Source organism: Perissodus microlepis, chromosome 7 (genome assembly GCF_051167445.1).
Source record: "Perissodus microlepis isolate ML-2025 ecotype Zambia chromosome 7, ASM5116744v1, whole genome shotgun sequence".
In the NCBI taxonomy this organism is placed as follows: Eukaryota; Metazoa; Chordata; class Actinopteri; order Cichliformes; family Cichlidae; genus Perissodus; species Perissodus microlepis.
The window spans coordinates 52,391,526-52,407,631 of NC_140467.1; the positions used below are offsets into that span (position 1 = coordinate 52,391,526).

Here is a 16,106-nt window from a genome sequence, read left to right on the forward strand (position 1 = left end):
GTTTAAATGCATTTAAGCCAGTATCTTAGAATTCTTTTGAAGAATTAGTTTGCTTTTCTGTCATAAAGAGATAATCAGGATTGTGTTATTTCAGAACAAAGCCAAGTCACTGAACGACCGTCGTAGATTGATTTTTTTTAATTCTTCCTCCACCCCCCAAAAAACATAGAAATGACTTCACTGTTGAGTTTTCTCACACACCACCTCCAAGTTTTAAGTCTTGAGAGCTCCCACGATTGGTACAGCTTTCTTCCTTCTCACCCTTCCCTTAGTGAGTTCAGATGACTCCAGACACGGGGTTTTAATTCAAACTATTTTAACCAGATTTGTTCAGGAAGCAGTCGTTTCAGCAAAGCGCATTTGCAGGGGAAACCGTTTTTTATTTGCTCCTTCCCCCCTCTTAAAACAAGTTTTGTTTTTTTTGTTTTTGTTTTTTTTTTACCTACTACAGAGACAAACCAATGATTACACACAAAACACGTCCTTCTGCTTTTTCTTGCTTTTCTGTTCGTTTCTTTCTTTCGTTTTTGTTTTGTTTTTTTTACTTGAGCTGTAATTAGTTTCCTGAACCCCTCCCTCTTTTCCGGGTTATTTCTCAGCGCGTCTCTGTCCTGTGGTCCTCAGCTCAGCGCGGTTATGACAGCTTGTCGCGCTTCTTCTGAACACGGTTTCCTCTGATTAACAACGTATAATCAGACATTTCTTCAAGTTTGCGTTGTCCACAGATGTCGCGACAGCAGTGTGGGGAAAGTGGAAGGGCAGGGAGGACGAATGCCCACTCTTTTTTCTGACATAGGTAAGTTTTCATTCTTCCTTTTTTTCATTCTTCACTTTTGTGAGTCGAAGTTTTACTGTCGAAGCAGCGAAGACGGAACATTTGCATTGAACCCACGTTTTGACAACTTTCAGGTTTAAAAACTGCTTGCCAGGTCTTTTGGGGAGACCGGCACCAGCGTGAAGAGCAAGGTGAGGGCTTTTCAAAGTATGGAAGGTATTCATCACATCTAAATTAGCTCTCCCGTTTGCTATTGTATATCATAGATGGCAACTGCCACCTAATTTCACTTCTGTCTCTTTCTGTCTGCTTAAAGAGATGAGATCATATAAGCTATATATTCTATGGTGTTGTTTTTGTTGAAGGTATTTGCAATGATAGTCTTCAAACAACAATAAACAGATCGCACGTTTGGAAGTAATTAAAATAAGCTGTTTGATCTTATTTATTTATTTATTTATTATCGTCCACTCTGAATTGGATAACTTATTTTAACTTCTTTTCTAGTGTATATTCACGTCACCTTTGTATTTTGGTCACTCTTTTTAAGGGCACACTTATAAATTTCAGACGAATTTCTCCTGTTTTGAATCGGGAGATGGGGTTTTTTTTTTGTTTTTTTTTTAAACTAGGCCTATGAATTTTCAAAGCAAATGACAATGAGGCAACTATATCCATGTGAAATCTGTAAAACTAAATTTCCAAACGTAAAGGTATTTTTAATAGCAATTATATGTCTCCCTGTGTGTTGTATACTTCTCATTATATAAAGAAAAAAAAAAATCATATATGTCAGATCTGAATAAGACCCTGTTTTCTGTTTTGTTTCGTGAATAATAACGTCCGCATATACAATAAAGAAATGCAAAATGTTACCTTTGTTCTGTAGAAACTGTAAGTATTACAAGCGTACTTAGGAGTTGGTGAAATCTGATTCTGTGTTTCCTCAGAAATTCTTAAGTAAATAATTGTTGATAGAATATTTGTTTTATTTTTTTTAAACCAGAGAATTTATTGAACCTTCCGACCATTAAAAAAAATCAATTGAATGTAAATTTACATATATATGTATGCATTTGTATAATTTTTGCCACATCTATTTATTGCTTAAAAATAAATTAAAATCAGTTTTGTTAGGGAAAAAGTGATGAAGTCTCACAAACTCATGTATCAAATCTTGTACAATTGGCGTTACGAAGTGACACTTTCTTTCTTTTGGACACTTGTCACACTTCTATGAAGGTAACATAAGATAAGATAAGAAAAGATAGATTTTTATTGTCACTGTTACCAGAACAATGAAACACAGTTGTCATCTCTCCATTGGCAGAATGGAGAGCACAGAGAATGTACACAAAAAGGATATGCACAAGTTGTATACAGACACAATACACACACACACACACACACACACACACACACACACACACACACACACACACACATATACACACACACATACATACATACATATGTGTGTGTGTGTGTGTGTGTATGTATGTTATACTGTAATAAATACAGTTTATAAATATAGTGCGAGTGTCCTTGAGTGTTAGCAGCACAGTTAACCTTCAATCAGGGTGTAGGTAGGGCATGTTTGACAGACTGTGGGTAGAAGCTTCTATTGAATCTGTTTGTCTTTGCAAGGCTTCACTGGATGTGCTAAAGTTATTGCACAATAAACAAATGTGGAGTAACCCTATTCTAAAAGAAACTGAACATTTTTTTAGGTGGTTAGGTATTTCTGAAGAATAACATTATCAGTTGGGTTTATGTTCCTTCATGTTGTGTTTTCTCTCACTACAGAATGACCATGCGATGTTTATCGCTGCGACTAAGACGAAAGCAGTTCTTTCCTTCCTTCCTGTCATTGTTGACTATATGCGTCCTGCTATTGGTCTGTGTCAAGCACAGCTACATCACTGAACCTTCACATATTGGTATGGACATGCAGATAATTCCAAAGTACAATATTGATTGCTCTGCTATTTATGACATGGACCCAGTGGAGGTGGGGAAATCTCTGCTGATAAAAAAGAAAGACGTTGTGGAGATTAAAGATGAAAGTCTAGCTTATCTTACCTCTAACTGTACTTTATTCAGAAAGTACAGGGGTTATGATAATGTGTGTGCCACAGAAGAGGAGCAAGACTTTCCTATTGCTTATTCTTTGGTTGTGCATAAATCTGCCTGGATGGTAGAGAGACTCATCAATGCACTGTACTCACCCAGTAATATCTACTGTATCCACTATGATCAAAAGTCCTCTGCTCAGTTCATATCAGCTATGGAGGGTTTGGCCCAGTGTCTGCCCAATGTCTTCATTACCAGCAAGAAAGAATCAGTATATTATGCAAGCATTAGCCGATTAAAGGCTGATCTCAACTGTCTGTCTGACCTTTTGGGTTCAGAAGTCAAGTGGAAGTATGTCATCAACCTTTGTGGCCAAGACTTCCCTCTCAAGTCCAACGTGGAGCTAGTGTCAGAACTAAAGCAACTGAATGGCAGAAACATGCTAGAGACGAGCCGACCCACACCAGCTAAGAAACAACGGTTCACCTTTCACTATGAGCTGAAAGATGCCAGCTTTGAATATCAAAAACTGCCAGTGAAAACAGAGTATGTAAAGAACCCACCACCACACAATATAGAGGTGTTCTCTGGAAACGCCTACTTTGTACTTTCCCGGAAGTTCATTGAGCATATGAATGCCTCAGGTGTAGTGAAAGATTTTTTGTCCTGGTCAGAGGACACCTACTCCCCAGATGAACACTTTTGGGCAACACTTGTGCGACTGCCAGGTGTCCCTGGAGAGGTGCCTAGATCCAAGCCTGATATCACAGACCTGATGAGCAAAACCAGGCTGGTGAAGTGGCAGTACCTGGAGGAGCAGCTGTACCCACCGTGCACGGGGACACACGTTCGCAGCGTTTGTATATTTGGTGCTGCGGAAATGCGTTGGTTGCTGAACTATGGCCACTGGTTTGCCAATAAGTTTGACCCCAAAGTGGACCCTGTACTCATTCAGTGCCTTGAGGAGAAGCTGAAGGAAAAGCAGAAGTTATTTCAATCAGTGTCACTGACTTGTCGTAAAGGTTAAACGATGGCTAAAATGGATCAGGAACAAATATTATGTTCTTTCAGTGATTTTTCAAATTTGACTGCTATTTCTTATACATCATTATCTTTGAAGTTACAAATCAACATAATTGATTAATTATAATGAGCTATAAGTAATAGCGAAGGGGACTAATCACTGTTTTCTGGTCTTTTAGAAACAAAAGTTTAAGTGGGAAAGACAAAATGCAGCGTTGAGATATGAAAATGGTGTTTACAGCTCTAATATGTTGCAACGTCGTTTGTTTAAGGAAAGCTGCCGAGCTGCATTCTTTTCTCAGGGTGTTCTGTCTCACTTGAGTCACTTGTTTATCTACAAAGACAATGTTGGTTTTATGGTAAATGGTAAATGGTAAATGGACTGATTCTTATATAGCGCTTTTCTACTCTCCCGGAGTACTCAAAGTGCTCTATAAATTTTATGTATTTTTTTATGTATTCAGTTTATAAGAGATTTATTTCTTAGATTTCTGTCTTCACAGAAAAGTCCAGTTTACAAAAAACACACCCATGAGGAACATGTCTTAGCAGAAACAGTCGTCTGCTTCTCATTGTGAATGGGGAAAACAGGGATAATATTTGTTTTTGTTAATTGGTTGAATGAAACTGTAATGAGAGGTAATTATACAATAATGACTGGTTACATTTTGAAAGCTAACATGCTCTTGCCTGTTTCTGACGGATTCCCTTTTCCTCTGATACATGTGTTAATGTTTTACTACAGATTCAGTTTTCGGATCATTCTAATGGTCCTCTTGCAAACTATAATAACAAAATATTATTTCCTCAACACACAGCATGCTATCTGGACAGCCCCTTTTTCCATGAAATGCAATGGAACACATTGGATTGGTTTTTACACAGAATACTGTGTAAAACAGAGGAGAGGTCATCTATTCTATGTCATCTATTCCTCACAAATAAATCGAGAGCTAATTTGTTTGCAACAATCCAACTGGTGGATGGATACAAGCTGCTTTAGTTAGGGTTGATTCCAACTATATATGTAATGCAGGTTTGCATCAAACTATAACGTAAATTGGAAAAATAAACAGCCTCTCAGTGTTAGACTGTATATAAAAGATTAACAGAACTTGTTAGGTTATAAAAGTAAAGGTCATGGAGGAAGCAAATGCAGTATGTGCCTGTTGATGGGGAAATAAGCCCGATGTTCATCTGATATGGCTTTATCAAGTGACCTGCTTTAAACACGTCCTTAAATAGTTCCTTGTGATTTTCTAGTCTTTGATGCTTGAATTGAGTTGAACACAACAAGGTGTTCATTTTTACAAATTATGGTCTTCAAATAAAGTGAAAAATTACAACATGATTCAGAATGGGCGTACTCTGTTATTTATAGCTAGTACTACTGAGCATGGATCGTTGCTTGGTTTCTCATTCAGATCCACCCCAAAAGTTATGCCTGGTTGGAAAAAAACAAAACCAAACAAAACAAAAAACAGCAAAAACAAAAACCACAATAGTCAAAAGACTCCAAATAAAGGGTGGCCTCTTTTAATTACAGTTTATACTTTTCTTTTATCTTTACTGCTTTCACACAGATGTTTTGAGTTTTGCGATAGACAGGAAATGAACACTGCAAAAAAAAGTTCTGTTACAATTGGGATTGTGTACTGAAATACCTTAAATGGTTATTCATTTTAAAGCATTACTGCAACATGAATCGATATGCACACAAGGAAGTAAAAAAAAAAAGAGGCTATCTCAAGAGGATCTCTATTGTTATCTGAGCTCTATTTACATGTTTACAAATGTCAGCAGTGGACAAACATAGGAACTTATTGCAGCTACCACAACTCTGAGAAAAACAATAACTTGAAAAAAATGTGGTTCACATAAATCAACCATGGTTGTTTACAATTATAATTAGCACTGAGCTACGAGGCTCCTATTGTTGAGATTTCATCCTTGAGAACATAAACAGGAGAAGAGCAGATTGTCATGGTTCTCGCAGGACTGCTCTCTCTCTCTGACCCACTTTCAGCCAGCCTGCTTACCATTATCACATCACTTATGGGAGTAAAAGGGTCAGCAGAAACCTTACTCCTTGCCAGCTCATCTTCACCCTTGTGGTGGTAATCAGGTTCTCAACTTATGAGTGCCTTCGTTACCTGACCTTGTTCTCTTGTTTGTGCTCCGAGTTGATTCAGTGCCTTGGCTGGACTTGAGTTACCTGCAAATTGAGATGGGCAAACTAGGGCTTTCTGAAACAATGGAAAGTCTGAAGCAATTGTGCCGGACTTGTGTTGATGTTTCGAAACAATCTGACATCTAATCTATGTTTGCTCATCTTTAACGACATCGTTTATTTACAGAACATTGAGCATGTCACAGATGGAGTCATGAAAGCTTATTCAATTCCAGTAAATCATAGACTTTATGGGATGTTCCAGTTTTGCATATGAATAAAATGACCCCGTATGAGAACACTTCACCTGTAAGGACAAGTAGAAGCTTGTTTTTTTTCTGCAAGTCTATCACTGATACAATCAGCAACAACACCAAAACAACCCTCATGTTACTGTGGAAACTGACTTGTTGGGGCATTAACCCATGATATCTGACAGGTTTCTGACAGCAGGTAACTGGGAGAAAATCCTTATATACTGCTGAGGAATGCCAGTTACATGTAATTTGTGCAGACTGGCAACAGCAATTAATACAATGCATATAAACCAACCAGAAACACACAGATGAAAGGAGTCCGTAAAAGACTAACGGACAAGCTTTTTGTTATTGCTTGTTCTAATGTGTTTAGCCTACATGCTAATCTTATCACTCTAGATCAAACAGCTGAACTGAGCTTCTTTGTTTGCAGTGATGTTTTACCAGATTAAACCAGAAAACATTCTTAGCTGATGGATCTCTGTCATATTATTTCACTGGTAAACACGTGAAATAACACTTTTTTCATTTAAAACTTTAAACTGGGTCTAGCTTTGGATTTACAAGTACAAGTGTGGAGTGTCTTTCGGTTTCAGTTTTACACAGATTGCATTTGCAGCCATTCTGCCATCAGATACCCTGAGCTTCTTTCATCATTTGGACGTTTTAATGTTACATACTTCTATTTCTAAAGTGCTTTTCCAGCCTTTCTTACCACTCAAAGAGCTGTAGACTACAAGCTAGGTTTGTCCATGCATTATTTGATACACTTTAAGCACTTTATTGAGCTCAAATCTATAATCATCAATTAACCTAACATGCATGTCTTTGAAAGGGTCTGGATCTCAAAGATTCAGACCAGGAATCTTGTAGTTGAGACTCAGTAGTGGTAAATAATAGTTGGTGGACCAGCTTTGATACCAAAGGTGGTATTGGTACTGGATCAATAGCGTCATAGAATCAATACTTTACTTTGTTTCTCTCATCTTAGTTCAGTAGTTTTTTCATCCTTTAAGTTACTCTGTGTCTGTGCATACACTCTACCCCCTCCTCCATGCTCTGTTGTGTGCAGTTGTCCTGCAGTCTCCGCTTTTGCCTTAGCAGCACTGAGGAGCAGCAATACTGCAGTGAGTGAGAAAGTGCAGCATTGTGACATGACTGGTGTAAATGAAAACACTGTAAATAGTGATGTATGTTGAAAGGAAATTCTCCACTGTTGCAACACAATTACCACAGTAGCATTAAAGACAAGAAAGATCATGAAAAAGAGAATTTTGTGGGCAAAAGAAATGAAGAGAGGAGGAAGTTAAAAAAGAAAATATAGATTATCTATAAAATTATTGGCTTTGTTAACACAAGTGCCTAAAATACCTAAAACAGAAAGAAACTAAATGCTAAAAACACCCTTAACAGTCCTGAACGTGTGGATTACCACAGCAATTTGTCAGCATTTCTAAGCTTTAAATAAAGGTCTAACAGTCAGTTACTCTTTTCTTTTCTTTTTTTGTGGTCAGATTGTGTTATGAACATATTTCAAATTACAATTTATAGATGCTGATTGGCTGTCAGTGCTGCTGTGTAAGCTGTAAAGCAGTAAACCGGTACTTGTAACCTGTTTGAGCATTATGCAGAAACGATACTTACCAAACAGAAAGTTCGTATCTAGGGCATAATATGACTCATCTTAAGGTATGCAGAGTGTCTATTGAAAGAATGTCTCTGACAAAATGTACAGTTTTCACAATCTGCCCTTTGTATAAGCTGTAATAATATTTCACTCCCACTGACATCTGAGGATTTGATCCCCATAGTGCTTTGCTGAGATAATGTACTTAACCTGGCACATCTCATGTAACTACTTCAGCCCTCTACTACTAATTCCTAGTGCATAGCCTAGTAGTGCATAAAAACTCAGAAACAGTATTTCCCAGAAATGTCACAATTTTCTCCATATTTCTGGTTAAAGGTTTGTATGACTTGCACACTGCTCATTTTAACTTTCTCAGTAACTATATTACATGGGCTCAGACTCCGAATGCTGACAAGTGAAGTGCCCATTTTAGTTTCCTGTAAGAAAAGTGTTAATGTTTCTGGTCTGCAGTTCCTTTGAAATCATTTCCTTTTAACTCACAATTACTTTTCAGTACTTTTTCTTTTTTTCTTAGTTTTTCTTAATTTCTTTTTAAACAAAGCAGTCATTGTTCTCTACACATACTTTTTTCTTTAGAGTATTAGTTCTTTTCCCTCTTTGCTTTTTAAACATGAGTTATGTGTTAGAAAGTGTAGTTTCTTTTGACTCATCCCTTATTCCCAGAAGAACTTAACTCAATTCAAGCTGCTAAGGCTTTTGCACACAGAGGCAGTGGTAGTGTTCAGGAAAAGGTCACAGTAAAACCCTTAAATAGCACATGAAATTGTAGCCCCTCACTTACCACATGTCTGAGAGGTGTCTGATTTCTACCAGGGCTGCGTTGCTCTGTTTTGAGCATAAGAGTTATACTAATGTTTATTTTGCACATCATGAAGAGCGCACATGGTATGACAGATGAGGTCAGCTTAGTTCAGATTCTAAAATATAAAAGAGGTTTTGTTTGTGCAGTGGTGATGCATCGTGGTCTTATTAGGTACACTGTTAAGTCAGCCAAAGAAACCCCTGGGCCCCTGTTCAAGGGGGTGAAGTCTTCTAATGGAAATAACTTTTAAGCCTCAGTGAATCATTTCTTAACAAGCCTCACAGTTCAGCCTTGAAGAAGAAGTTTTACTTCTCAGATTCGCTGAGGTATTTTGGTGAAATAGCATTACAAAATGCAAAAACAATGAAGTTAAAAATGTTAAAAGAGATTCCAATGATTTGAAAATAGTACACAGAACACTTTTTCTGTTTTAAAACAGAAATGTATTTATTTATTTTTGAAAAACAAGAGGTTTCTATGAAGAGTGTCTGGCCTCTCCCTTAGAGATAGGATGAAGAGTTCAATCATTTATGAATGGCTCTGACCCAAGACAATTTGGAGAGATTATATTTCTTAAGGCTGGCATGAGAACGCCTTGGTGTTCCCTCAGATACACTAAAGCAGGTGATTGGGGAAAGGGAAGTCTGTGTTTTTCTGTGGTGGAAGCTGCCCTGGAAGAGCATAAATGGACAGATGGATTCGTTCACTAGCACTGTGTTAGGACATGTGGGAATAAGGGCAAATCTTTCATGTCCTATTTCTCTGGAAAAGGCCCTTTGCTTGCTCAGCTACTTGCTAGTGGAGCCACAGGCTACAATGCCAAATAATACTTGCCTGTAATGTGCTTCACAGCATTGTCACAAGACATAATGTTCCCCTTTGTGATAATGTTTATGATGCACCTGAGCCTGATGAGGACCCAGAAAATCCTCCTGCAATCCCTCTGACTAGGGAGATGCAGCTGTTCAAAATTACTCTTAAGTGTTTTGTTCAACTAATCAAGTTGGTCCTATAAATTCAGCATTGGCACTGCTGGTGGGTGTCAGGAACCATTATGATGTATTTGTAGGACTGAGTCACAATGGGCTGGGGTGTTAGGAAGACAGCAGAGTTAGTTAAATTCAGATGGAAGAAGGCCAGGTCAAGAAGGGACCATGCTGAAGCCAAAAACACTCAAACTGGTGACAAACCTTACCAGAGCACAGACTACAGAGATATGGTCCTTAATATTATTGGAGGTGCAAACTGGCAAACTTTGCATGGGATTCAAAGTACTGTAAGGGATGCTGAGCCCACAAATGTAGAGAAAACTGATCCAGTTCTTTCTAATGAAGAGGACATACTCGTTCTTGTTGTGGACAGTGGATCACCTCTGGTAGAACCAGCAGCTACTGCATCAGAAGGTATCAAATAAGGCTTAAAGAAGTCTTTGTCAAAGACAGATAATGATGATGATTATGTTACATAGTGTCAGGCTGGCGTCTGCTTCCTGGTCCCCGCTTCGATCTCCACACCTGCTCATCATCACTCACCTGCTGCTCATCATTCATGATTGCTCCTGCCATTATTTAAGGCCACACTGGAGTGCTGGTTTTTGCTGGGTTGTTGTACTCACCTTGGTTAGTGTAGCTCCAACTCTCTTTGTGAATCATATCATATCATATCATATTGTAGTGGGTCAGGGCTGTTCGGGGTTCTGTTTGTACAGTTATGTTTTGTTTATGTTGCCATAGTGACAGGTGACGCCCTCTCGCTGCGACGGGGTGTCCTTCCGGGGTCAGAGGGCGCCCTGTGTTGTTGTTGTTGTTGCCGCGCTGAGCAGTTAGCTAGCGGCAGTGTTCTTCTGCAAATGTGAATAAACGGCTGTGCTCCCTGGCTAGCTCACGGGAAGCAAGACCAAACGATACCTCCGTCTCCTCCTTGTCTGAGCTCGCCACAATATCATATCATATCATATCATATCATATCATATCATATCGTACCTCATTATGTTTCCTGCTTTTTCTAATGAACGTTTCTATTCTCTGTACTGACCCTGAGACACTGAGTGTGTGTGACTGAGTCACAGACTGTGTGAAGAGGAGTGTCCTGGACCTGCCCCTGGATTTGTGTTTGAGTCCTGCCTGACATCTGTGACAACATAGTCTTTGAAATTGTGTAACTTTTTTTTTTTTTTTAAAGAACACCTTCAAATGCCATATTGTTTATATTTATTAGTTGTTTAGTCAGTGGACTGAATGTTACAAAGAAAGTTACCACCAGAGCTCTTCTTTGTAACACTTGAAATAAACACACTTAAAAGTACTGTGTGATTACTGTTCCAACTGTTCTCTGTAATATTTGAAAAATGTTTCAGTATTTTAAACTTCTTTTTTTTCTTTTTTCTTTTTTCCTTTTTTTTTTTTTTTTGAATAATGAGGACAAAAGTGAGCCGGATTATGTGATCCATTGAAAACCAAGGAAAAACCAAAAGCAGATGATTTTTATCTGCATTACACCTTTTAAACAACTGGGCCCTGAGGATTAGGATAGGCTATCAGTCCTTTTAGGCATTCTAGGTCACTGACTGGAGCACCAGTACAGAAGAAGAGTTGAACAAGGCTTTGCTGTATAGTGTTCCAGGAAATGAAGTTATTCATGCCAGTCAGTTCAGTTAGTCAGTCAACCATTAAAGTTGGTTTGAGAGCAAGTGAACTTGATTTATGGAATGTCTGATCCCAGGAGAAGGGTAGATCTTAGATTTGAACCTTTAGATTTGAACCTTAATTGCACACGCACACACCACCTGAAGAACCAAACAGAACAACATAATCTGCAAATAGCAAAGGTAAAATCCTGAAGTCACTAAAGTGGAGACCCTCCACCTGGTTACATCTGGCTACATCTAGATATTCTGTTCACAAAACCTATGAACAGAGTCAGTGACCAAGGGCAGCCCTGGTGGAGTCTAGCATTAACCGGAAAACAAGTCTAACCTCCACAGTATACCCACATGAACCCGGTAAAACTACTTCTCCAAGTCCACAAAACATATGTAGACTTTGGACAGGTTGGGCAAACCCCCTACACCCTTGATCATCTTTGAGAGGATAAAGCCGTGGCCCATTGTTCCATGACCAGGTCAAAAACTGCATTGTTCCTCTTGAAGTGAAGGTTTAACTAACAGATGGACTCACATCACTAGTACCGAGGTGTAGATTGTCCCGGGCTGAGAAGTGTGATACACCTATGGTTGCAGTACACCTTCTCGACACCCAAGGCACCGATGTCCAGGCAACGTTGCAGAGACAGGTCAGTCAGGACAACCCTACAACATCCAGTCAGTGCAGTCGGTGCTATCAGTACCAGACTCTTTATAGAAGGTGTGATTATAGGATTGAGGAGATAATCAAATCTGCATTTGACATTGGCTGCATCCCACCATCACTGTAAACAAGAAAGTCCTGGGTTCACATCCAGGCTACAGTTTTTTATTGTGGACACATGCACACATGCTCTCCCTGTGCATTAACTGGTGACCCTAATGTGGTCATGGATGGATGAATGGATGGACTGATGCTTGAATGGATTCCTTTTGGGGTTTTCTTTTTGTTTAGTTTTCTTTTCTTATTTAAATAGGGTTGTAATGTTCTCAACTTAATAATTACTCCCACTAGGTTTATATCTGGGACTCTCCACCATTTGACCTTAGAACTGAAGAAGCTTCTCGGATGAGAGGTGAAACGTCTTCAAGTAAACTTAAAGAAGTCCAGACGCTTTTCTTTGCAAGCTCCTTTGACTACGATGACCTGGATGACTGAGAACCTTCACAGACATCAACTTAATAATAATAAAACTAATAAAACAAGTAGACATATAACATACATAATTTCCTAATCAAGTATTCTGATGAACCTTTTGTTAAATATGTTTCTGCTTTGAGGTTTTGACTCCAGTTTACGCAAGGCTGCATTAAAAGTTCACGAGGTGAGCAAAACTCTTTCGTTAAGTGAAACTCTCGAATCTATTAGTGGAAAATATTTGCTCATGCAGTCTACAAAAGCAGTTACTCAAGGTGTGGTTGTGTAAAAGCATTTGTAAAGCAGCCTTGTGAAGCAAAGTAGATGTCAGAGTACATTACAAGCCTATTTTAGACAGAAGGTTTCTAGTAGAGTTCACATTAAGGGGCTATTTAAGAGGTCAGTAAGTTGACTTTAATTGCAATTAAAAGGTTATTTGTCACAGAAAAAAAAGTACCATTTTCAAAACGTAGGTAAATTAATTTTTGTTTTGAAAGTTTGATTGTTTTGCAGCAAAATATTTATATCATTGTGGAGGAGGACAAAAATACCACATTAAAGTGAAAAGTATCATAATAAGGGGCAAACTCACTGAGAATTATCTCTACTCTGCACTTCTCAGTAGTGCGGAACATTTAAGCTTATTGTTTTTGTCATAACGGCTGCAAATTTACTTTTTTGGTTCACTCACATGTATAGATGCAGAAGGCTGTTTTCACTGACTAAATCTTTGTAAACCCCCCCAGTACAACACCTGCCCATTATCAAACAGCAGTGAGGCCTTTGCAAATGAACATTGACTGGTAATCGCCAGCTCAGTGTTTATATTACTGGATTTTACTAGAGTAGCTTTACACGATTAACAGTTAAAATAATCCTTGTTTATTTCACGTACTGGTCCTTGGTGCAGCCTGCCATTTCATCCTTTGTCTGAAACAAGCTGTTTTAGTTTCCTTCCCTTGTCCAAGCAAATGTATTACTATTATTATTTATTTATTATCCACTCTTCATCACAAGGATGATTAAACATATAAGCATTACTTCATTATTATGTCCTCATTAAGGACAGAGTTGTTGACTCTTCACTGAGGTGTCCTTTGTCATCTGCTTCTTACTTTAATGCCTACAGGACCTGACCAGGCATACAGCCAGAGAAGACATCTGCCTACACGCTAGGTTGGTCACAGGCATCGCTCTAAGAGCTGCACTTCCCTAAAGGAAGCATGAGAATCACCTTACACAGGGAACAGGTGGGGGATTAGAGGAGATTTGATCCACTGAGTATTTAAGGTATTTCTCGTTGTTCATTTTATGGTTTTGAACCCCCTATGAATTTATTTGAAATCATTTTCACACTGTTTTTACTTATACACATCTGTAAGTATTAACTTTAGACTTAGAAGTTGCTGGTCTAAAAGCACAAAATGATAATAAACTTAAAAAAAAAATGGCTCACCAGTGTTCAAAGGGTATCTATTCTGCACATTTCCAGCTCCACTTATTTATTCTTGAACTTAAGTTTTGAACGATTGTGAAACAGTTTTTGTCTCTTACTGGGCCTTGGTGAGCAAAGTAGAAGCTTTATGCAGCAGGAAGGTGGGGCTTCTGGGCTAACAGCCATAACTGTGTGCCAGGCATTACCATATTGAGGATACTTCCTCTTTCTGACATCGTAATGAGCTAAAGAAAACGGTCTAAAAGAGAACATTAGGAGCAGCCTGAAGTTTCTGGCTAACATAGATTACTTATTGGTAAAGTTTGGTATTGACAGAACAGCACAAGAGACATTATTGAAGCCCATTCTTACACTACCGATTTCATTTCATGAGTTCTTTGAATCTATTTTTACTTTTAAAACAAATTCTACAGTAGACCAGTGCTCATATTAAATCATGTTTTGACTCATAATTACACTCACAGTGAGTCTCAGTTTGGTTTCACTGGTCCCTTAATGTGACATGCCTTTGTATTTGAATCATTTATTCCAGCAAAGAGCAGACTTTTTTTCAGTTGTAGTTGGTTAGATTAAACTTTGAGGCCTTAAATAGTGCCTTACATATTCATTATAGCACTTTAAACCTATTTATCTTGGCTTTAGTTGTGAGATTTTGCTGTTTGTGTTGATGGGCTTTAGTTATCTCACCTCCCAAAAAAGAAACGTGTAGAGTGGCTTTAATGTGTCTTTATAGACCCACCACCCACATGTTTGATGAGCTAGTTCAGGAGTAGCAAAAGAATAAACTGTGCATATTTGGAAACTCATTTCAACACATCTGGCTCAGACTAGGCCCACTATATAGGATCAGTTATCTAAACAGTGGTCAGTGCACTAATTGACATTATAAGAGCAATTTATATTGTCTTAGGTTTTAGAATGTGGTAGAATGTAGTTAATTAATTATTTCAGTCAAACAAAATGCCAATGATCTTGTTACTCACACCAGGAGGTTCCTTTTTCTGTTAAGCTCTCTATTTTTGTTATTCAAGACATCAGTCTCTAGGGTTTAAGAGTTTCAATTCTTGCTTAAAGGGAAAGGTTTGAGTTTTGAATTTGTTTTTCCTCCCTTTTAACAAACTTTGAAACATGGTTTTGTAATGTTAGCTGCTCACTATTAAAAGATATGGTATTCCTGTGAGACATATGTAGAGAACAAACCGAACAGTCACGTAGTTCCAGATATTCCAATAATTTCTTTTCACTTTTTTCCTTTCTGATCACATCTGTCTACTTCGTCATGTTGCTGACATCTAGAGATGCATGCTTGTTCTTATTGTAATTGCAAGGTGTTACGCCCCAGTCTAGGGTTACAGGAACGCAACACAAGTTTGGAAAGATTGCCCCGCCCTGGTCCCCAAAACCATACACAGAGGGAAACCAATTTCTTAGTGAATCGTGATTTATTTTTCTACACTGCAAAAATGAAGCTCCGGGGAGAACAAAGGCCAAAATAACAAACAAAACAAGCTAAGTCAGGAGGAAGTGCTATCTAAAACCCTATGTGAAATCAAGCATCAAACAAAAGACAAGCGCTACACCTAACTCCCTAACTGAAATAAACAGGAGAAAACAGTGCAAGGAAAAACAATAAGGCAGCTCACCCCTTCTGTTGCAGTGCTATTTACAATGTGCTATTTACAATGAAAACTAATGTACACACTATATACAAAACTCAGAAAAGCCACACAAAGTCACAGGCACAAATGTCTCAGGTTTTGGAGGCCAGGGTCAGGTCTGCTGCTGCTGTCAGTGGCTGCCCCAGGACAACTGCTGGTGGGGGATTTGAAGAAGATCACATGGCCAGGGGACCAATCAGCAGCCATCAGCTCATCCACTCCTCGACCTGCAAAGACTTAAAGGCACAGACAACAACAGCCACCAAAACAGATTATGGACAGGGCCATAACACAAGGACATTAAATAATCCAATGGTGTTTCATAGGTTTGGGATTCACTGTTAGAAGTTTGGATTGTGGCACGTGAATGATGTGAAATAAAATATGAGCACTGTTTCTCCAATTCATCAGTTTAGTTTATATGCTATACGTTTGATTCCTGCATTAAAAAGTAAATTCCAA

The 16,106-nt window shown here is 38.4% G+C and overlaps 1 protein-coding gene across 3 annotated transcripts; it reads left to right on the forward strand.

Moving 5' to 3' along the window:
* Window positions 1-587: 587 nt before the first annotated feature.
* Window positions 588-11,055, forward strand: LOC146384091 (beta-1,3-galactosyl-O-glycosyl-glycoprotein beta-1,6-N-acetylglucosaminyltransferase 4-like). Of its 3 annotated transcripts, none has more exons than XM_084935850.1 (3): window positions 588-796; window positions 910-991; window positions 2,582-11,055. In XM_084935850.1, the coding sequence occupies exons 1-3, from the start codon at window positions 772-774 to the stop codon at window positions 3,873-3,875; spliced, it is 1,401 nt and encodes a 466-aa protein (XP_084791976.1). In that variant the 5' UTR covers window positions 588-771; the 3' UTR covers window positions 3,876-11,055. The 3 variants fall into 3 exon arrangements, with proteins under 3 accessions (XP_084791976.1, XP_084791977.1, XP_084791978.1); XM_084935851.1 differs by having other exon boundaries at window positions 910-966; XM_084935852.1 differs by lacking the exon at window positions 910-991.
* Window positions 11,056-16,106: the final 5,051 nt, after the last annotated feature.

Coding starts and splice junctions, on each gene's coding strand:
- LOC146384091 (XM_084935850.1), top strand. CDS start 772: ATGCCCACTCTTTTTTCTGACATAG. Junction 797..909: donor CACTCTTTTTTCTGACATAG/GTAAGTTTTCAT, acceptor GACAACTTTCAG/GTTTAAAAACTGCTTGCCAG. Junction 992..2,581: donor GGCTTTTCAAAGTATGGAAG/GTATTCATCACA, acceptor CTCTCACTACAG/AATGACCATGCGATGTTTAT.